At 36.3% G+C, this 24,380-nt stretch overlaps 1 protein-coding gene across 2 annotated transcripts in view; it reads left to right on the forward strand.

Moving 5' to 3' along the window:
• LOC131031152 (ATP-dependent zinc metalloprotease FTSH 11, chloroplastic/mitochondrial) overlaps nt 1-24,380 on the forward strand; it is a 150,034-nt gene that overhangs the window by 27,049 nt on the left and 98,605 nt on the right. For both annotated transcript variants that reach the window (XM_057962195.2, XM_057962194.2), the window contains exons 5-6: nt 9,667-9,796; nt 22,759-22,878. In XM_057962195.2, coding sequence (XP_057818178.2) covers nt 9,667-9,796; nt 22,759-22,878 — 250 coding nt within the window. The remainder of the gene's footprint in view (nt 1-9,666; nt 9,797-22,758; nt 22,879-24,380) is intronic.

Consider the following 24,380-nt stretch of genomic DNA (forward strand, 5'->3'; position numbering starts at 1 on the left):
TTCTATGCATTATCCGAACCTGCAGCTTTAGCATATTATGCTTCTCATTAACTGTTGCTAATAAGAACAAAGCGCTTGCTTCCTTTTAATATTTCAAGAATAAATATTAATATATATTAATTAAATAATATTTAATAAATAAATAAATACATTTCAAGAATATTATTAGTATTAAATATTAATAAATATTAATTAATAATATTTAATGAATGAAAAATTTCAAATAATCATTCGTTGATAAATATTATTTAATATTAATTAATAAATAATAATTGCTTCATTTTATATATATAGCAATCAAGAAGGGGACATGACAGTAATGAACAAAACTGAGGCAGAAAGCTTGCACTGATTTTGAGGCAAAACAGAAAATTTTCAGGCACATATCTCAATGTACAGATTTTGGAGGACCTAATTTTTTTTGACAGAGACCCAGAAATCTGCCAAAAAACCCAGAAAATATTTTTCTGAGAATGGATTTTCAAAAATCCCTAGCCGCTGAAAAAATACTGAGGGTTCTTAAAAAACCTTGGGCAGCACATAACACAGGGTTACCAAAAAACCTTAGCCATCGGAAGCAAAAAACTCAGATTTTTGGCGGAAAAACAAAAAAACCACAAAATCCTCAGAAAAGATCTGCCAAACAAACATGAATTCATTTAAAAAAAATAAAAATGGTGGAAATAACAGAGAAAACTAGCAGAAGTCAGGCCGTTGCCGCTTAACAGGTGCTGAGATTGCAGATCGCGATGCTCGAAAATTGTCGTGCAATACTCACAGGCGCAGGCACAGAGGAAAACACACACATAGCGCACGAAAGAAAAACAGACGCGCGAAGTTAATCGGGTCTTATTTTTCAGAAAACAAAAAAGGGTCGCCGGAAAATTGTGTGCCGTTGCATAGAGGAGGAGACACGTGAAAATGCGTTGAAAAAAAATCACGTCGCATCACTGTTGCAGGGGCACTAAAAAAAAAAACACGAAAATTGCGTGGAGTCCACGATTCTTCACCCAACACACAACCCACGAAAACTCACAAACTGAAGCCAAGAACAATGACTGAAAAAACTTGACTTCTAGAAAAACTTTTCAAAAACTTTTTTTTTTTGTGTGTTTTGGGTCTGATACCATATTACACAGGTAATTGGTAAAATAATTGAACGAATTAAATGAATGATAAAACAATCATTTAGAAGATTACAAGATCGATGTTTCCATTATGAAACAATGAATAACAGAAGCAAAAATAGAAACATCTTATATTTACAATAGACTACAAAATTGATCATTAATAATTAATAACTAAGATATTATTCTAATATCTTTTCTAGTTCATTCCAACATCCTTGGAAACCCCCAACTTTCTTAGAGAGTGCCAACTTTATTGGAAAGGTATTTTGACAAGGGCAAAGTGTTTTTGGAGCCAATATGAGTATGGTGGTACTTTTTTTGTGAAGATTCAACATTTTGGGAGCACTCCACACTTCTTGGAGAAGTTTGTTGTTTTGGGAGAGTGTCGATTTTCATATAGATGGATATATTATACACAAGGTATTGGTGGTGTGGTTAGAATTCATATTTTGGGCTATTTGGATAAATTTTGTACATCCAATGAACACCCTATCCAACATGGTGCGTAGTGTCTTGGAATTTTTATTGCATTGGAGGCGTTGATTGACTTTAGGGACACTAGTTGATCAATTGAAGCCATGGGTAGTTAATTTGGATGCAGTTGTTGCAATCCATTCATTCGCTAGATAAAATATTGCAGCCCTTCTTTGCCAAACTCTTGTTTGTTCCTCCACCAAGAGCTTATTTATCTAGCAACATCATCTAATAACAACCCATTCAAATTATATTTGTTCACAGTTCAAACATACAAATATGAAACATACAATGTAACTTTCCCTTACAATGATACATAAATGATAACAGATAAATCATAAATCATAAATCCATAATTGCCAATGCCAATAAATATTCTGATATTGATATATCGTAAATCATAAATGTAATATCATATTCATAATTTTCAAAAAAGATAATATTCAAGTTTCAAGTTTCAACTGATTCAAGTTTCAAAATGTGAAAATGTCATGACACAATAAGGTATAAAGTTAAACTTTCAAATTACAAGCCATCTATGGGATTTAAATTCCATATTCATCTTCATCTGAAGCATCCAACACAAGCCCAAGGTCATCAAGTGGTTCAAATTCAGCATCAATTGAACCAATATCAAATGGAATGCCACTCCCACTAGCTATGACTCTCTCAAATTCCATAACTGCCTTGTCTATAGAGACTTGGCAAAGTTGTGCAATTGTAGCATCTAAATCGGCACACTCAGGGGCTAGATCCCAATTCCTTGTTACACCCTCACTATATCCAGGGTCCTTATGTGACAACAAACGAAGGTTGGAGTGTACGTAGACCAAATCCTCAGCTTTCTTTGCACCCAAACGATTACGTTTGACTGAGTGGATGAAGGAGTATGTACTCCAATTCCGCTCAGCTGAAGAAGAACTTGCAACCTATTAAAAGTTAAAACATAATTAGAAATTTATAAATTAAAATTATAAAATAAAAATATGATAGCATCAAATGGAATTGGAAAACTATAAAAATAAAAAATAAAAAGATACATACTTGGGAGTTAAGTTTAATTGCAAGAGGCTGCAAGTAAACGGAGCCTTGACCATGTACATACCACCACTCATCAGCATCCATCCCATATCTAGCATTAAGAGCTACAACATCATGATTTTTTGTAGATACAAATTGGCCAGACTCCCTCAAGACAATATTTCTTGTCTCCTCATCTTGATATATCTTTTTAAAGGCAGCCCTATAGCCAGAAGCAACCTCTGCATCTCTATATGGTGGCACCCTCCTTCGTGTTGCAAGCATCTCTGCACTATAAAATTTTGGCGTCAAAGCAAATGCTAAGAGATGTAAGGGGGTGGTCATCTTGCTCCAACGGTCAACAACAATTTTCTGCACAACTTTGAAAAATGTTTCTGTTGGGTCATTTTCTTTTCTATTTATTACTTCTTTTATTTTTTCCACCATGCAATCCATGCCATCATAAATCTCACCCAAACATGGGCGATCAGTATCAGCATACCTTATCATGCCCATGATGGGCTCAGTGAAATTCAAAACATATTCCACGTCATCCCACCATTTCTCACTAAGGATCAATGCTCTTACTTTTAGAGCTCTTTCTGTGTGGGATTGCTTCCATACACTCCACAAGCTGTTGATGACCAGAGAACTCAAGGCATCTCGCACCTTCAGAAGTCGTCTTAAGACGAGCGTGTGAGATGCAAATCGTGTTTCAGCAACCTAACATGACATAACAAAATACACAACATATATCAAATGTGAGTCTATAAAAAATACAAATTTAAAACTAAAAAATTAAAAAATAAAATTTAAAATAAGTAATTATAAATTACCTTCAACAACTCCAACTTGGAGAAGGTCCTGAAAATGGCTTGTGACATATGATGATTAGTCACAAACATTTGAATCTCCTTGCCCTCCGCATACAGTTTTTTCACCCAATCAATTTGTGTGCCAAGCTTTTGCATGATTAAATTGAGTGAGTGTACTGCGCATGGTGTCCAAAAGATGTGACCATATGTAGCCTCCACTATAGTCCCTGCTGCCCTACAATTTTTAGCATTGTCAGTTACAACTTGGACAACATTTTGAGGCTCCACCATGTCAATGCATTCTATCAAGATATTGGCAATGAAACTTGCATCTTTCACTTGCCCCTCACAATCCACTGCTTTCAAAAACATTGCCCCTTTAGGACACACTACTATAACATTGATCAATGGCCTATTTTTACAATCTTTCCATCCATTAGAAACAATGGTCACGCCTGTTTCCTGCCATGTATCTTTGATGACCTTCAACTGTGACTCTACGGATGCTTTCTCCTTTGCCAATAAGGTGGTTCTCACCTTTTCATACCTTGCACAAACATAATCAGAAGGTGTATTGCAAAGAGTATGCACCATGTCCCGAAAGTAAGGTGATCTAACAAGGTTGAAAGGAAGCCCATTGCCATAAAGGCAACGTCCAATTTTGGAATCTGCAATCTCTCTAAGTTCATTTTTGAAGGCAAAATCCAATGGGCCTCTTTTCCGTGAAGCCACAACATTTTGATTCTCTACTGCATCAACTGGTGGGTTTTGCATGAAAGGATGTGAACCAGCTGGTCTTGTGGAGCCAATGCTACTAGAAGGCCTTGTAGACGTTGAGCTTGGATGGACAAGAGGATGATCAGTCTTTGCTTTGCTACTTCTCCTATCAGCTTCCTTTTGTTTTCTAATATATCCCAAAACTAGAGCTTTTGACAGCCCCCTGCCATCTGATCTCTTACAAAATTTAATTCCACGCCTAGGGATGAAACAAAGGCGGTCTTTCACTCGAAAGTATGAGCTGGTATACTCAGTGCCACAATGGTTGCACTGCCAAACAAAACCCCCACCACCAGACACTGGCTTGATCATTGTTGTATAATGCCAAAGTGGTGAATCTTGATCAATTTTAAAGGGGTTATTTTCAGTTTGGACATTTGCAACTGAACTAGAGCTTGCACTTGCACTTCGAGTTCCAGCCATTATGTATGATTATATGAATAATGCACCTAAAATGAAAAGAGAAAGCACAACATTATTGAAAAAAATTATTAAAATTTTGGCATTATAACCCCATACTATGCATACAAAGTGTAAAAAAATATACAAGACTTTTAAAAAAAAAAATTAAAAAACTTAAAAAAACTTTAAAAAAACTTTAAAAAATTCTTGAAAACTTGAAAAAAATTCAGATTCACTTACCTTTAATGGCTAAATCTTCCTTCTCCAGTGATTCCTACGCCTTTGATGCGTGTCTCACACCTTCGTAGTGCTCACCTTCGAAGAAAAATACAAAAACTAAGAAACCTGATTGTAGACAAAACATCTTCAAAAATGCAAGTAGAATGAGTTGAATGAATGTTTTGATGCATGAAATGCATCATAAAGGGGCGGATTAGGGTTTAGATGTTAAAATAAGATTAAAAAAATTGTTTTTTAATTGTTTTTCTTTGTTTTCTAACCCATGGGCCCCGTTTTTGGGAAACCACGGGCTTGGGTTCACCCGGGTCCTCCTAGTTCGACCTGGGTCCCACCCGGGTCCTGCCCAGGCAGCTGGGTTCCCTGTCGAACCAGGCTCGGACCAGGACCGGGCATGAACCAGGACCAGGACCTAGCCATTTTTGGCAAGAACCGGTAACTGAGACTTGAACCTTATGTATGCTATTGTCAATCTTGTGATAATGATTCCCAATAAGGGCTGCTCGCAATGTGGAAGGTTTGTTGTTGAGGTATCAAAAATTGGTGATTGCTTACCTCTACTTATTTTTGTTCTCTTGTTTCCATGTACCTTTCAGGGAATGTTGGGCAAAGGAGTGGTGTACTTGGAACAAAGAAACCACAAGTATTTGAACGTGATGGCTGACTAGTTTGCTCTTAGGAGAAGAACCTGTTACAATTGCTATTGCTGCAATAGTTCTTTTGTTTTCTAATTTCCTCTACTTATATGAAGAAAGGAGAGCATTGACCTCTTGTATAACCTTGGGCTCCACTTTATCACAAAGAGAAACATCTTTTCTAGGACTTGCGCAAGTGATATTTGAAGTGGTTGATGCATCTCGCCAGCTTCATCTTACAATAATAGAACAAAATTAGTTTTGTTTGCCCCCTTGGGGTTCCATGTTTCCAAATAGGGACCCTAGTCTTGCCACCAACTTTGTTGCTTCTTGATACCACATGTCAAACAAAAAATTGAATTTCCGAACCCTATTATAAACAACAAAAAGATTATCAAATGTAAAGTCTTGCAACTAGCTAATCTTAAGAAAATAAAAAAAGTTAAAAGAAAGAAAGAATAATAAAACCTTAGAATGAGGGGAAAATAAAAACAAAATTAAAAAAAAAAAACACAAGCAGGGACATTGTTACATACCTTTCGAATGTTGCCAAAAACCTTGTAAAATCAGGCCAAGATCATGTAACCATTGAAATAACTTGAAAAGGCACTAAAAGTTGTCAATGTATTGAAGGAGTGAGAAATGAAGATGAATTTGTGTAAAAAATGAAGTGTTTAGATGCATTTCTGGCTGTGGAATGGTTTTTCACTTTTTTCTATTGATGGGCGAGCTTTCTTGTTGAACTTGTGAGTTTACTTGTGTGTAACTCACAAAGTTATCAGAAAATACTTGTAGGTGAATTTTCTCATGAGTAACTTGGCCGGTTATTTATTTTGTGAGAATTCATGAGTCTGTGAGTTTTTATGCAAGCTTTTAAACTATGCATAGAACCATTGACATCCTCTTCTCCTTGTGCTATATAATTGCTAGATAACAAAGGGGAAAATCTTATTTACAATTCTTCTTTTCATCACCTCTTGGGTGGTATGAACTTGAGATGAATGGAATATCTTAAATTCCTGCATTAAATGTTGATTTTTTTGGTCAATGAAATTACCACTTTAGTCACTTGTAAGGTGTAGGGCATGACAATTCTTGTGATGATAAACTCAAACAAGAACTTGCTTTTTCTGGGGGCTGAAATATTTGTCAAGGCAAGATTCAACCCATTTGGAAACTTACTAATTTTCCATAACTATGTATTTGCACCTTGCTAATCTACTTTTAATCTTCAAAAGACCTAAAACATCCATACTTGTCTCTCCTATAGTTCTTGGTGGTTGAATATGGAACAATGACATAATCTATCTTTAATAGCTTCCAAGGCCTCAGGTATGTAGAATAGAATATAATAAGAAAATTTTAATGCCTACGAGGCCAAAGATAGCCTATGGTACAACAGACCCTACCATTTTAGCTTTTTGATATGCCGACTTGTTGCTAAATAGCTGGATGATGAACTCCCTTGTTTTCCCAACCTTCTATTCAAACAAATCTTGCAATGAGGCAACTGCTGATATATTTGCATATTTGGCACAAATGTCATTGTAAGCTTAGAACTCTAGAATAAGGTGTTTTTCCTATCCAACTGCTCCAGTCATGCAAAAGATGCAAACTCTTTCCTCCCATTCTTCTTTAGGCCTCTTCCGTCTACTTGTTTCATTTTGAAGATGATGTGAGGGAATCCTCAATTGGGCTATAAGTATCTTCACTGTCTGAGGTAGATTTGTCCCTTTGTATGCTGTTGTTGATGATCGTAAGTGGGATTATGCTCATCAAGATAAGGAAATAATTTCTTCTTTTTCCCTAATGATTTTTCTGACAAAAACTTGCGGAATTTATCTATAACCAAAGCCTTCATTTCCTTCTTATTATTTAGGAATGTATATAGGTGGATGCCCTACTTTCTCATCCACTTGAGGTTTTGTTTCATCTAGTACTTCTTTTTCATGTCGAAGACTTATTTGATAATAGCCTTAGGTCACCTATTTGCTTCCATCTCAATTTTCTCAAGATAACATATGAAGCACAAGGTAGCAATGGCATCAATAGGGAAGGTATGGGACTGAAGCTTTGAGTTTGAATTCACTCGTGATCATGTGTTTTTGAATCCTCTTTGTTTGCTTCCATTTTACCATCGAAGTATTGCTTGCCCATTATTCACATCTATAAAGCACCACCGGAATAACTATAAGTTTACATAGAATCTGTATAGATTTCTAGTCCAATAACTCGTCCACCTTGCTTCTATTTTGTAATGCATAAAGTGTTCAGCACCTTCTCAAAGGTTCTTTTCCTTCTGCAAGTTTCTGAATTGAGCATGACACTAAAGTCAATTCCAAGAAACTTGCAGTTGTTACTTCCTCTAGAATATTATTATCAAAATAAATGTTGAGCTGTGTTTTCTTCCTTTTATTGGAGAAGATCATGATCTTAGTCTTGCTGGTGTTGAATTGCATACCTAGCTTCTTGCAGAATTGCTTTGAGGCATATAAGTGCTTTGTAGCCCTTGAGATCTAGTGATCAAGATGAGATCTTTGGCACACAAGAAAAGCCTCACAACATATTCTTCCAAAATGACACCGTCCCCTCCTTGTATGTTTAGCCATTCTAGTTTGGAGGACACCCTTGTTTGATACCTATGTCACTTCTAAAACTTTTTGAAAGGTCTGTTTGAGGTCTGGTTTTTATTTGAACTTCCTCATAAAGCCAATGCATAGCCACTCTATACTGCTCTGGGATACTGAGATTGATCTTTCTATGTACAGGCTGTGTTGAAAGCGTTTTCGAAGTCAACAAAACAACAGTAGGCTTCCTCTTTTCTGTTCCAAACTTTTTCAATGATATGAGTGGTGCTGTGTCATGTGCCACCATATATTCCTTCTCATCCCTTTTAGAAAGTGGACCACTGTAGTCATGTTGGCTATTCCTATTATGGTTGTGGCACTTTGTCGTATGTGGCTTTCTGCTAATCCTTAAAAGGTTTCCTTCAATATACCTTATACCTCTTTCACAACACGTGTGGGACATGTTCTAGCTCCATCTTGGCCAACAATCCATTGGTTAATTGGAATTTCCTTACCTTACACTCAATTTTTTTAGCAGGTAATGCTGTCTAGTGCTTTGAACCCTTATTCGTACACAAATTTTAAGTCAATTGTGTTCGGACTAGATTTTACCATTCGTTCTATGTCTAGCATATGAATGTTTTGGCTTCTGATCATTGAGCTTATGGCTTCTTGTTTCTAAACCCATGTTGCCTCTTTCTAGAACAAATCATCAAGGCCTTTGTTTCCTTTATTGTAGGTTTGCAATCAGAATATTTGCATCATTTCTTGTGGATAATTTGATAGGGCTCGGCATTAGTTACTAGTTTTGTCAAGATTTTTCAGTACTTGCAGGATCATTTGCACTAACCAACATCTCCTCCAATGTGTCATGATTATGGCAATAATTAAGAAGAGAATTTCCTAGTAACACTGAAGTGCCAAGTCAAGGATCATTACCTATGACCTTGCTGTTGCTTCCTTCTATTCAGCTTGATTCATCTGACATCACATGTTGGTCGTACTTATATAATTATATTGGCAAGATGGCTGTATATTATGTATAATATGTATGCTTAGTTTCTGTGTGCATCTATGGTATCTATAGTAGGTATTTACATAGATTCTAAGACAACCTCAGATGTCTTGGAAACCATAGATGTTTTCATATTTTGGGTAACTTAGCTTTCTAGTAAGTTTGGATTTTTTTGGTTTGTGAATTTAACTCTTTGATATGCTTATAAATGTAGAAAGAATTGATAGGAGTACCTTATCTAAGTGCATGCAGTGCTTTGGTACTGATCATTTTCTTTGGTTGCTCTTCAGACAGCTTTTATTAGTTCTTTTGTTTGTATAAGATTATTTCCTTACTTTGCTAGGACTATACTTATTTCTGTCAGGAGTCTACTGTTCTGAATATGTATTTTGGATAATTTGGTTGGATCCTAAGAATTTTAAATCCCTAGCAACATGATAAACCTTTTTGATAATGATCTCATTTCATCCAAATTTATCTTCTATATATTGAATGAATTTATATGTTGAAATCTGCATTTTTACATTCTTCAAATTTGTTCTTCGGCTATATTGAAGATGTTTCATACATGACTTTAATTTTGGTTCCTTGAAGGGTCATGGGGGCATCTGCACTTCGCAAATATATTAGCAGCTTAGGTAGTGGAGTCGGGTCATCTCCTGGTATAAGCACAAGTGCTACATATTCTCCTAAGGAGTATAGTAAAGAAGTTGTGCCAGAGAAGGTGAAGTGAACTTTAACTTTATTTTCCCAGAATGAGAATTGGTATAAATCTCTGTTCATAAATTTTATAAGTACCATAATTGCTTATGGAACTCTTAACTATTTCAGGATTAGTCCAATGCAGTCTCGTTCTCATTCCTGTTAGTCATACATGGTGTCAAAGTGAAAATGTTGGCCCATATATTATTTGTTAGGAAACATTACTTATTCTGTCGAATTAAATTAATTCATGAATTTGCTTTCCAAACTGACATAGGTGAAGAAAACGTTAAAAATAAATATCTGCATGGTCAACTTTCAACTTTGGCATCACTAATTATAGCTCGTCTTTCCTGCATTAGTACGTTCTGTTTATGCTTTACAAATACTGTATTTTTTCATTTTGCTTCTTTCTATATGGTTCTTACCTTCTGCATGCATTTCTTTCCAGCTAATGTCATCTGCTTTTAACTTCACGTGTATATATTTTCCAGCTTTTGTCCATATAAGTTCATAAGCGTTTGACTTATCCCTATAACCAACAAATATCTATTTTCTACTCTTGGTTATCCGACTTGCTTCTCATATTATTTGGATCCATAGTGATAAGTAGTAAAATCAAAGACTCAGATATTTTATTTCTGGATTTTGTGTGGACCATTCTTCCTCAAACACCATGTACATAAAACCTACTTTTATTAGAATGGAATCTAGCTTGTGATCCATATCATTTTAATTTTTGACTAAATGTAGAAGAATACTGGAAGTTCAAATGATTAGACCTTTCATGCTAAAGAAGTTTATATAGATCTATATGCCAAATACCAAGGGCAACAACTGTTTTGTTTCACACTTGAAATCAAGCATTTGTTAGAACTTACAACTAAAAGTCATTGGTGTTCAGATTCCGGGTGAGTTGGCTAATATATATCAATTTTTAAATCATCTATGAAATGTACCCAACATCTTGAAACACATACTTGACATTATCATATTACGAAGATTTGGAATATCACAAATACTTTCTGTAGTGTGACACCAATGCCTTTGTATTTGCAAGGGTTTTGCCTTGCTCTATGGTTTTATTGTCCATGTTTTCATGTAGATTTGTAGGATATCTCTTTAAAGATGCTCCCCTTTGGATCAATGATTAAGCCTCCACCATTGTATGGTTTTGATGTGTGGTTGAAAGGGTTTAGTTGATTATGTTTTAGTGTATGATCTGGGGTGCAAGCATTTTGTTCCTTGGTGCGTCCAAATTCTTAGTCTTGAGAGTTTCTGCAAACTCACTTGGACTATACATAGGTTGAGATCCATGGATAGTTTTGCTTCATCCTATGAGAGATATACTTTTTTGGCAATCTGTTCCTTAGATGAAATTTGCCTCATTGATCCCCTTAGAGGTCATTGTTGTTGGTTCTTTGAGGTTGTTATTTTTTCCCATTTTGTGTTTGTCCCTTTTTTTGGTCATAATTTAGGCAATCACAATTTTCAAACTACTTTCAATTGGAATTCGCAATGAAATTTTTAAATATCAATTAGGAAATGAATTAGGGTTTTTTAATAGTTTTTAAAACTTTCTAATGTGATTTAAGAGTTTTTTAATGCCTTGGCCATTTGGGGTATGTCTGAGCATCTCCCTACCATCCCCAATGAGTGGGCATCTCGGAAACACCCCTTGCTTCTACAAGGTGTCCTAGAGGCAACTTCCCTCCAATGTTGGTTCGGTGGGGGGGGGGGGGACATGATAGTTGGATGTCTCCACATGTAGCTATGTCACAGGTCTATGTCTTGGGGACATCTTTGTCTTAGAAACATGCCCATTTTGGGGGACGTGTACCTATGGATTTTTTTTGTCTAGGCCCCCTTTTGCCCTAGTCCTAATTAATTGTATATATTGTATGTTCCAATCCCTTCGATCTATTCTTGGTGATTTGTGGTCATTAATGCACTTTCTTTCTTTGTCCTAAAGATACTAAGTCAGAATTAGTGTTCTTTGTGCTAATATTTACAAGCTTATCCCTCTTGATAAGTGAAATATTCTGATGCACTTGAATCAAAGCACTAGCATTTGTTGGTTTATTTATGATCTTAGGAGACAACAATAGAGTATTCCTCTTGGGAATCTTGTCTCCTTTTGTAACATCCAGCCCACAATCACTAATAACATATGGTGATTAATGATTAAATTAAATGTAATCTAGAGTTAAAAGAAGTCAAATACTGAACTATTTTTTTTCTTTCTCATCATATATAAAGTGATTCTACAATCATTACAATTTGTACAATTCCATTTACTATACTTTGGCATAATTATAAAATGCAAAAAAATTATGTTATAGGTTTAGACACATATCATGAGACCGGACTCAAATTTTGTAAGAGAAAAATAAGCAATATATAAGAGTCATTTACTCCTTTAATTAGTAGAGTAAAATTAGGTAAATACATTAACTCTCCTTTGTTCCTCTAAGAGAGAGAGAGAGAGAGAGAGAGAGAGAGAGAGGTGATATCCACCTTACCATGAAGCATTAGCTTCCCCTGCTACTCCACTAGAGAAGCCCAACCCATCACAAATGATTTAGTGGCAATATGTGGCCAACATGCATGATGGAATCCAATTCACTATGTCATTGATAACTAGCACACCTATATGCTCATGCATCTTATATCTAATACACTTATCCGTTGTTAATCATATCATGGAAGAGGATGTAATCTACCCAAGTAATGCAATTATGCATGGAAATTAAAGATATTCAATATTTACAACATATTATATCTCAATCATCTAACAATGATACATTCCATAAAATAGATAAAATAATAATCAGAAGATAAAGCCTACTCTGGCACTAGTTAAATAATATAATTCCAAGGTAATGATGTTTATTGGATAATACGCCAAGAGGGCTTTTCCATATCCCATATGTTCCCTAAGTCCACTCACTACTAGGTGATTTAGGAACCAAAAGCATTACTCCCTCATTGTGAATTCCCAAGTCTAAACCCTTCCCTAAAATCCAACGAAAGGTTAACAAATGAATTCATCCATATTCATCATAATATACTTGTAAACGATGATACTAATTGTTAATTTTGCATACTTAGTCATATAAATCAATTGACAACTTTCAATCTGCAGTTTGCAGCAGACAGGAGAACATTTAAATGATCATATCTTTTGCATTTCTTGGCCAAATTTAAAAATTCAACCTGTTCTAGAGAGGTGGTAGAATGAAGGACAAACCCAGAAATATTTTCCCAAGAATCCCATCCATTTAATAGCAGTACTATCTGCAATTTATCGCACCAGATTCTACCCAAAATCCACAATTTGTCAATAGGATAGTCTTAATTTAAATGTAAACTAAGCATCGAATTTATTAAATTTGTTCTCCAACCTAGGAAATAATATTAGAGTAATTAATTTTATTTAACGGCCATTATGTAATATTAGTTAGTAAACTTCTATTTGTGCATTTTAGTTCACAATTGTTTCCTTTAGAAACATCATTTTGTAATTGCTTTATATGGAGTCTTTTGTCTCCATTATTTAATAACGAATTACCATTTCATGGTATCAGAGCCAGTAAACATTTTTTTGGTGATTTTTTTCAACATAAAAATTCGTGGCTAAACTTGAAAAACATTTCTCAGAATTTTTTTTTCGATTTTTTTAAAACAAAAATTGGTAGTTTCAAATCGAGGATTTTAGAAAATTTCAAAGTGTTTTTTTGCAGGTTTTCTTGGGTTTGGAATCGTAGGTCTATTCATCAAGAATTGAGGGTTTTTATGAAGGCAAAATCCCACGGGGTTTCATTGAGGGCTTTCTCTTACCTGAAAATTGAAGGGTTTTTGCAATGTGAAACTGCGTTCTTTTTTGCATCGTTTTTTTTGGGAAGATAAGTGAAGTTTATTTTTTTGCAACTTGTGCGTTTGTCAAGTTCGTGGGTTGTGTTCTTTTTCCTGCAGATTGCTATTCGTGAGCGTTTGTGTGCACTCTTTATCTTTTCACGGGCTTGTTCTTTTTTCGCGTGATCTGCAGATTCATGCGACTGGTTCTTTTCTTCACCTCCTGCTATGAAGGTCGAGGGTATCGTAGAATTGAAGGAGATTAGTTTTGTTATGGGTTTTCTTGTTGCCTAAGTTCTACGGCTAGGGTTTGCATGTGGCTTGTGTTTTATACAAACCCTCCTTGTATCTCCTGTGACATGCTCTTTTTCAAACATGGTTTTTTTAAGGCCACGTCTGTGCTAGGTTTGCACAAATTAGCGAAGAGTTTCTCATCACATTTTTTTGACGATTTTTATATTAAAAATCATGTGTATTGGCCTAAAGTGTGTTTTCACTTTCTCGTGCCTTAGAATACTTGCCAAGGTTTTGACTGGACAAATTAGATTTTCAAGGTTTGTTGTTGACCTTCATGCATTGGAAAGTGGGAGGGATGGCGTCGTTGACCAACATCATGTTGGAAAGTAATCAACGCATCAACGGCAAGAATTACAACACATGGAAATAGCACATGCTCACCATCTTTGACTATTGGTGTCTAGACTAGCTTGTTCTAGGTAAGACTGTGTCCCTCGGCAGAAGGAAAAGACTAGGACAAGTTCGATTAGTGCAATTGGGAAGCAGTTATGCTCATTAAGTTGTTAGTCATCGACGACATGCTTCCACAAGTGTCGTCTGGCAAGACAACTATGGAGATTTGGACGCATTTGAAGGATCTCCATGAAATGTCAAATGAGCAGAGCATTCTTTCTAAAGAATGTTCTACTTTCAATCATGATGGACGATAAGATGTCTCTGCAAGAGCATCTTACAAAGATCAAGGATATTCAAGAATCAACTGGAGGCTATTGGTCGCAAGATGGAAGAAGAGGATGTGGTGGTTATAATGCTGAAAAGCTTGCTACGATCCTACAAATACTTCATTGAAATGCTCAACATTACATCCACGAATGTTGACCTGAAGTTTCTTGACGTTTGCAACAAGCTCCTGCAGTAGGCCAGATGTAAATAATAGTTTGGGAGCATATCTCACCCATTGTAGAAGAAGCGTTTATTGCTAAAGCCAAAAATAAGGCAAAGGCAAGTCCTTTCAGCCAAAAGGACAAAGCTAACTTGAGGACAACTCCAAGAAAGTTATCACATGTCATTATTGTGGTAAGCTTGGCCACATGAAGAAAAAGTATAGAAAACGGTTGGCTGATGAGAAATCCAACTAGGGAGGCTCTTAGCAAAAGGCCCATCTTGTAGAACATACAGAGCAGAAGGAGTTTGCCTTTTATGCTTTTATGTCCAATAGACCAACATATCATGTCAAAACATTTGCCTCGTACATTGATTTTGGAGCTTCTCGATATTTTACACACAAAAAGATTGGTTCACGGAGTACAAGACTTGCTTCGATTTTGTGATCTTTGGAGGAGGTGAAGAGTATACAGTTGTTGGCAAGAGCAACATTCAAATTACATTTGGTGGAAGAAATCTCATATTTCTCAATTTATACTATGTTTTGGGCATGGAGCTTATTCTGCTTTCTGTCAGTCAAATGATGCAACATTGTCCGAAGTTGGGTGTCGTCTTTAGTGCACACAAGTGTCACATTGTTGATAAGGTGTCCAAGAAGACAATTGCAGCTGGCCTTGAAGATCATGGATTCTACAGGCTGGTTGATATTGGAGAGTCTCAGGAGATTGCAATGGTTCCAAAGTGTTCTTCCATAAGCACTCTTTGGCATCACTGGTATGGGTATCTCAACCTATCATATCTGTTTTAGTTGGCTCGAGAGAATCTAGCAGATTGCTTTCCTAAGATTCAACAGCAAACTCAAGGTGTATGTGGAGCTTGCCAAGTAGGGAAGCAACATTGAACCCCATTTTCCGATGGACAAGCTTGGCGAGCATCCAAGGTCTTGGAGTTGGTTAATGTAGATGTTTGTGGACCAATGAATATGACATTGGTCATTGGTGCTAGGTATTGCCTTCTATTTGTCGATGATTTTAGTAGAAAAATGTGGGTGTTTTTGCTCAAAGCAAAATCAGATACGTGTAATGAATTCTAGAAGTTTAAAGAATCAGTCGAAAAAGAGTCAGGACATTACATCATAACTTGGTCAGATAATGGGGGTGAATTCTGTTCCATTGAATTAATGAACTTCTGTGCTAAACACGATATCAAGTGTCAACTTACCACACCCTATACCCTTCAACATAATGGTGTTGTTGAGTAGAGGAACTGAACCATAAAAGAGATGGCTCAGTGTATGCTAGAAAACAAGAATGTGTCGAAGTTTTGGGCTGAGGTAGTGTATATTGCAGTATACCTTCTGAATTGGTCTTTCACAGAAGTCATTAAGAAGATGACTCTCGAGGAAGCTTGGTCTAGGAGGAAACCAAAAATCAGCCACCTCAGGGTTTTTGGTTCAACATCATATATTTCGTTTCCAGATGCCAATAGAACTAAACTAGATTCGAAAAGTCAGAAGTTGATGCTTATAGGCTACAATGACAATCATAAGGCCTATTGGTTGATTGATGTAGATAATCATCATCTCACATTCAATAGAGATGTGGTTTTTTATGAAGAAGGTGGGCCCTTTTAGCTCTCTTCTCCCATCCAACATCTCGAAGTTTAGCCTTTGTAGACAAAAGATGTCTTAGGCTTCCATTAGATCCACCTGACGAGATGAATTTTGATGATTCTAAACCTGAAGTTGTGGAATTTCCTAGGCATGACATTGTTCCACCAGAGTTCCCTCAAGATAACTTGGATAAGCATCTAGATGATTTTATTCTAGGCAGCCCAAGTTAGATGGTTCTGCTCTCTAGCCTAAGTGGTGGGAAAAGCTTATCGATGATGTTCGGGATGATGAGCTTGGTGAGGGTAGATCTTCTAGAGGCAAGAGCAAGAAGAAAAATATAGTCAATTTCGCTCTTATGGCCAACATTCAAAGTGTTTATGAGCCCTAGACTTATTCAGAGGCAAAAGGTAAACCTGAATGGGAAAAGGCTATGGAAGTTGAACATCATAGTCTTCTAAAGAATAACACTTGGGTTTTGTCAGATCTTCCACTAGGGAAGAAACCCATTGGTTGCAAATGGGTCAATAAAGTGAAGTACAAAGTTGATTGAATACTTGATAGATATAAAGTTCGGTCGGTGGCTAAAGGCTTCTCATAGAAAGAAGGTGTTGACTACGAGGAAACCTTTGCTCCTACTACAAAGATGAGCACTGCCAGCACAGTTTGGCTGGAAAGACCATCAAATGGATGTGAAAAGTGCTTTTGTGAATGGTGATTTGGAAGAAGAGGTCTACATGACACAACCTCAAGGTTTCAAGGTTGTAGGCATGGAGCACCACGTATGCCAATTGCTGTTGGCCTTGAGGATCATGGATTGTATAGCTTGATTGATACTGGCGAGTCTCAGGTGGTTGCAACGGATGCGAAGAGTTCTTCCATAAGCACTCTTTGGCATTAGCGGTATGGGCACCTCAACATATCATATCTTTCACAGTTGGCTTGAAAGAATCTGGTAGAAAGCTTACCTGAGATTTAGTAGAAAACACATGGTGTGTGCGGAGCTTGCCAAGCAGGGAAGCAACATCGAACTCCATTCTCCGATGGACAAGCTTGGAGAGCATCCAAGGTCTAGCAGCCGGTTCATGCAAATATTTGTGGACTAATGAATATGACATCGGTCATTAGTGCCAGGTATAGTCTTCTGTTTGTAGGTGATTTTAGTAGAAAACTATGGTTGTTCTTTTTTAAAAGCAAAATTAGATGTCTTTAATGAATTTCAGAAGTTTAAGGCATTAGTTGAAAAAGAGTCAGGTCATCAGATTATAACTCTTAGGTCAGATAATGGGGGTGAAGTTCCACTGAATTCACAAACTTCTGTGCAATACACGACATCAAATGTTAGTTCATGACACCCTATACCCCTCAGCAAAATGGTGTTGTTGAGTGGAGGAACCAAACCATAAAGAGACGGCTCGATGTATGATTGAAAACAAGAATATGCCTAAGAGATTTTGGGCTAAAGCAGTCTACACTATTGTATACCTTTTGAATCGATCTCCCACACAGGCCGTTAAGAAGATGACTCCCGAAGAAGCTTGGTTTGGGAGGAAACAAAAATCAGTTACCTTAGGGTTTTTGGTTTAACTGCATATACTTGGATTCTTGATGCAAAGAGAACAAAGCTGGATTCCAGGAGTCAGAATTTGATGCTTATAGGCTACAGTGACCATCATAAGACCTATCGGCTGATTGATGTGGACACTGACTATCTCACATTCAGTCGAGATGTGGTTTTCGATGAAGATAATGGGCCTTTTCAGCTCACTTCTCCCATCCAACGTCCTAAAGATCAGCCTCAAAAAAAAATAGATGTAGGTGTTAGGCTTCCATTAGCTTCACTTGGAGGGAGGGATTTTGATGATTCTAAACCTTAAGTTGTGGAATCACTAAGGCATGCTATTGTACCACCAAAGTTCCCTTAGGAAAACCTGGATTAGCATCCAGATTATTTTATTTCAGGCAGCCCAAGTCATGTTGCTACACCTGATTTGGAAGTAGATGGTTTTTCTCTTTGTCCTAAGTGGTGGGAAAAGCTTATCGATGATGTTAAAGATGATGAGCTTGTTGAGGGTAGATCTTCTAGAGCCAAGAGCAAGAAGAAGAATGATGTCAATTTTGCTCTTATGGCGAACATTTAGTGTTTATGAGCCCTAGACTTATTCAGAGGCAAAAGGAATACCTGAATGGAAAAAGGCTATGGAAGTTGAACATCATAGTCTTCAGAAGAATAACACTTGGACTCTGTCAAATCTTTGCCTAGGGAAGAAACCCATTGGCTGCAAATGGGTCTATAAAGTAAAATACAAAGATGATGGGATACTTGATAAATACAAAGCTCGGGTGGTGGCTAAAGGCTTCTCTTAGAAAGGTGTTGATTACGAGGAAACCTTTGGTCCCACAACAAAGATGAGCAACATCCGACTAGTTCTAGCCATTACAACTCAATCTGACTAGAGAGTCCATCAAATGGACATAAAGAGTGCCTTCTTCAATGGTGATTTGGAGGAAGAGATCTACATGACACAACCTCAAGGTTTCAAGGTTGCAGGCAAAGAGCACCAGGTATACAGATTGGTAAAGGCTTTTTATGGACTAAAACAAGCTCCCAAGGCATGGTACATCAAAATTGATTAATACTTGGTTGAACAGGGCTTTCAAAGAAGTCCTTCGAATCCCAATTTGTATTTTAAGTGTGTTGGTAACAACACCATTGTTCTTGTCGTCTATGTTGACGCTATCATCATTACTGGTAGTGGAGAACACTTGCTTGAATAAATCAAATAGAACTTGTGTCAGGCATTTGATTTTCTTTTTCCAATGTTTTGTGCCACATATTTTTTGTACATCTAGAATTGGATTCCACCTATTGTGTTTATTGCCTTTGCTTTTGCAAGAGATAATACTAACTTGCTCAAAGGTATATAATTGGGTCTTGGGTGATAGGTTAAAAGATACAACAAATGACTCGTAGGATGGGGTAGACTGTTTACCATTAGAGCAATCATATATTTGTTATCCACTAGTTTATTTATGGAATGTACACGATTACTTATGTATTTTAGCCTAAGCACATCTTTAGACAAGGATATACTCTTACAACTTTATGGAGAACAGTTTTTTAACAAACAATGCATGACTCTTGTTTAATGTCTAATGTCTAATGTCTAATACTTACTTTTGAGACTTATCTACAAGATGAGCTTGTAGTGGCATTCTGAACCTAGGTATAAGATTATTGTAGATGAAATGGTACCTAGTTTTGATGCTTATCAAAATTGTAAGAGTTTTTACTTTTTTAGGGTCTAATTTCCTTAACCAAAACAGTTTGGTTGCAATTTTGATTCTTACATTGTAAGCAATGTTCCATTGGGATGCATTCCTACAACAATAGAGAAGTTTAGACTAGAATGATATATGTCTATATTGCAGTATCTAACAGAACTCCCTTGTACCTCTATAAGTCTGATTTAGGGTTGGGATGGCTTGAGTTTCAGCTAGGGTTTGCTTTGGGTACCTTGGGTTCTCTTTTAGTTAGAACCCAAGGGTGAACCTAAGGGCCACCCAAAAGAAAAACGAAAAAAGAGACCCATTTTTAAAAACATTTTCACAAATAAAAAAGTGGCAAATACCTAATTTTGCCCTTAAGTGATAAAATTGTGAAGGTGGTGTGCACCACAAAAGTTTGTGTGGTTTTGAAGGACTTAGTTTTGATCCTTGTGAGGGGACCTACATCTCAACCCCATTGGGGTCTCCGCTTCCAAACCCCCACTAGTTGCCATCCCCAAATCTAGGTCCTTTCTCCACACATCCTCCCATCCCTTCCTCTTGAGAGTTTGTGGAATGTAGCTTATTTTGCCCTAAGTTAACATTTCCACAAAATTTTAGTTCTTCAAATGAGAGGAATTGGAGCACATACTCCTTTGTTCAGTTAGGTAAGTGCAGCTGAATGGGTGCAAAAGAAATTGAGGATTTGGTCTTTGTGCATTGCAACTTGCATCTTATCACATAAGAAACTTGATTACTATTAGGGCGAGACAAGGAATTAGGATTTAACTCTTGAGCATGCTGACTTTGACGTTATTGTTACACAACTTGCTGAAATCTCTTTAGATGAGGTAGCTTCTAAATATGACATGGCTTGTGGAAGTGACATTGTAGCTCATTGTGGTTCAAATGAAATGGAACCAAAATGTTGATTTTGATGCTATCAATGAAGAGCAAATTGAAGATTATGGAATATTGATTATTATTTATATTATGTATTGTTATTTGATAAATCACTGAATTATAAATTTATGATTATTTTCTTTTTGCAAATTATAAGGTCATTAAATATTTTGTGTAATTTTATTATATATTAAATTATGACACACGCACATGCACACACGCGCATGCACGCATGGCGTGCTTGCGCCATGCTCGCTTGCACTCCGGTGCGCATGCACTGTCACACACATATGGGGCAAAAAAAGAATGCCATACCTTACACACACACACAGACAATCCCATAACTGTACATGGAGCATAAAAGAAATGCCATATCAGTGTTCCTGAACCTTGAATAAATATCAGATCCCATTCGAGGACCTGCAGCTTAGACATTTATCTATTTTCTTTTCTTTGTTAAATCCTTGAAAACACTAGTGCTAGCCCTGCTGCACTCCTCCATGATTGTCTGGTATTTTTGGGTAAAACTCGAACACTGAAATTGTTGAGTATCAACACACACACAGACACAAACACAGACACAGGCACACACACAATCCCATAACTTTACACAGGGCCAAAAAGGAATGCCATACCAGTGTACTTGAACCTTGAATCCATAGCTGATCCCATACTAGGACCTGACATTTATCTATTTTATTTTCTTTGTTAAATCCCTGAAAAGACCAGTGCTAGCCCTGCTGCACTCCTCCATGATTGTCTGGTATTTTTGGGTAAAGCTCGAACACTGAAATTGTTGAACCCCAACACAAACTTAAATGTGTGATTTTTCTAAAAGATGGCCGACCTATCCTAATCATGTCTCACCTGTGCCCATAGCTGCACTTCTGCAGTGTCTACAATCTGCTATGCTTGTAGTGTCTTTGTTCACCATGGTCTACACTACCAGTTTAAAACATTTCTTATAACGTTTGCTATCAATCCTGAAAGTGTTCACAATTTTATGATACAAAATTATGTAAGGAGGAAAAGATAAGGAAATGGGGACATTTTGGAATGTGTTTGCGCATCTATTTATTAATGAGGAGACAAGTTACATTGGTTGTAACTTATATTGTGTAAGTTAATTGTGTTATTAGACACACGTAATGTGTAGTCATCACATCATTATAAACATTAATATTCTTTGTTGTGCATTAGTACCTTATATCTAAATATTATGTCTAGTAGTAGTGCTTTGAAAGTAGATAATATATACAGGTGATATGTGGTATATACTTGGGTTTTTGCAGCCTTTTTTTATGTTGGTTGGTTGCTATCACAAATATTTATATTTGTGATTGTTGAAGTTTGAGAGGGCTTGTGTTATTTCCAACTAGGACTTTGAGATGATTGATATATATATATTTAGCACTTATTGTAGAAGCAGAGACTTACATTGAGGGAGCTTTGTATTAATCTTCCTTGCATGTGAATCTGACAACACTATGAAGATGAGTGTATGACTGTTTCTTGCTTGTTTTGGTTTTGTGTAATTTTTTCTACCTTATTCCTTTGTTGATCTTTTCTACCTTATTCCTTTGTTGATGTTGTGGTTCAAATGTTACATTCTTTAAAAATGGTATTTGTTAGGGGTTGATTAAAGAAGTGGATGTTGAACTAATCCTGTAGCATGTTGCCTGATTGTTATTTTTTTTTTGAGAAATTTTATGTTTTAATTCTCTTTATTTTGCCAAGGACCAAAGGGAATTTGAGAATCTTGATGGAAGACATATCAGTTGCAGGAATCTTCAGAAGATTGCCTACTAAACGTGGCTATGTTATGCATCCATATATCGTGTATTATACCAGTCTGATGTTATATGTGATGCATTATATGATATGATTCTCTATGCAAAAATTTGATTTTTGGAATAATTATAGCATTGGATGCAAAATTAAATGGCTTTAATCTTATGGAATATATAATTTCTCAGGTCTTTAGTCAGTGAATTTTTTCCTTTTGATTCATGGACAAATAACATTCTCTCCATATGTAGACCATGCATTAAGTTGCATATTTGTATCACTCTTAATTCAGATGAAATTGACATGATTTGCAATTGCTCATTCATATTATTTTTCAATGTCATCTATGAATCCTTGCTAATTTGGAAGTGCTGTGATACTTATTTCAGGCCCAAGATATGAATTTTCTTGATTTTGATTTTATCGTGTACTTGTTCCAGAACTCAAAAACATTCAAGGATGTTAAAGGCTGTGATGATGCGAAACAAGAACTTGAGGAGGTTGTGGAATACCTGAAGAACCCTTCAAAGTTCACTCGTTTGGGTGGGAAGTTACCCAAGGTCAGTTTTTTTCAAAATCTTAGAGAAGTAGAACGGTTGACAATGAATTTAATTTGTACATGTTTATTACTAAAAATTGTGCTAGTTATGCAAATTTAAGGTGTTAGAAGAACAACTCCAGTCTGTCACTTCCCTAACTTGATGAAAGTGGTTGCCCCAAAATTCTTGGGTTACATAATGGGGACATAGTCACCAGTTTTCTGTTCTTTTGGTATACTATAGGAGCTGTAAACAAGAGTTTTGAGTGAGTCACGCTTCTCTATCAGATATGATTACATGCCTACTAATAGACATTTTTATCTGCATATAAAGACCAAAGTTTAGGGATGTATGATTGCGATTGTATTTGCACTAAATTTTGTTAGTTCTGTGTTTTGCTAATATGAGCTATGAACTTTTTCTATTAATTTTGAAGTGCTTTAAATCTGACATCCCAGTTTCAGATGGCTTAATTGCATCATTAGTGCTTGAATCTGTTGCATTTGTTTCTCTTATTGAGGGCTAAGGATGGCTGCTTTGTCAGTTAAGTCTCCACTGGGAACAGCATGTGGCATTGGTTGCAGAATAGTAGCATGCCAACTAGGATTTCCTAGATCTTTTGCACAGCAAGGGCTTCACATCCACATGGAATCCTTGTGTATTGTTTCTTTTATTAATGCTATAGATGCCGAAGTACATTCATTGCGAGCTCTTGTGTTTTGCCTGTCTCTGGATTCTTAAGTATTTGTACCTTTTATCACAAAGTTTTCTTGAGCCCTTCTCGTTTGATGAATTGTCTTGTGAGTGTCGTCTTACTTCCATTGTTTGATTTTTCATTGAGTCATTATCATTAGGAAATTCCAACCAGAGTTAAGTTTTTGATTTTTTTTTTTGCACTTCCTTCTTTACAAAATTTTTTAACTCAGATTTCTTCCTCCGTTTTTATTGGTGCTTGTTTCTATTTTGTATGGTGGGGTCTCTATACCACCCTTGTTTTGATGTCTTTAATAATATGACTTGATAATTTTTGTTGAAGATGTAAAATCTTACAGATCGATGAAGGGAGGGACATGAAACATTTTCAGATTTTTCTGTTGAAATCCCCATAAATAACAAGATATGATGTCTCTGGTTCAACAGACAATCCTACATTCATAGAAAGATGAATAAAGGAAATATATATTAGTAGTAGAGATCCTACTGTACATGGTTTGTGTATTGATTTTTAAAAGATCATGGTTCTATAAATACTGCTGGCCATGCACACCTTTGTCTATCTGCAGGGATATTAGGACAAATAGATCTAGGTTTCTTTTCAAAATATCTGGCGGCCACCACTTTTCACACAGTTCAAATTCATATTCCCATAAAAGTGCCATGTATGCAGAGTGACCCTGATTTGAAATATCTGAAGTTCGAACAGCATGAATAAGACCCCTTCATATTTTTTTGGAATTTAGTGGATCCCACATCCTTGGGTTTTTATTCCACATCACTAAATTACTACGTCTGTGGGTATCAGG

The sequence above is a fragment of the Cryptomeria japonica genome, chromosome 7, assembly GCF_030272615.1.
Source record: "Cryptomeria japonica chromosome 7, Sugi_1.0, whole genome shotgun sequence".
Lineage (NCBI taxonomy): Eukaryota > Viridiplantae > Streptophyta > Pinopsida > Cupressales > Cupressaceae > Cryptomeria > Cryptomeria japonica.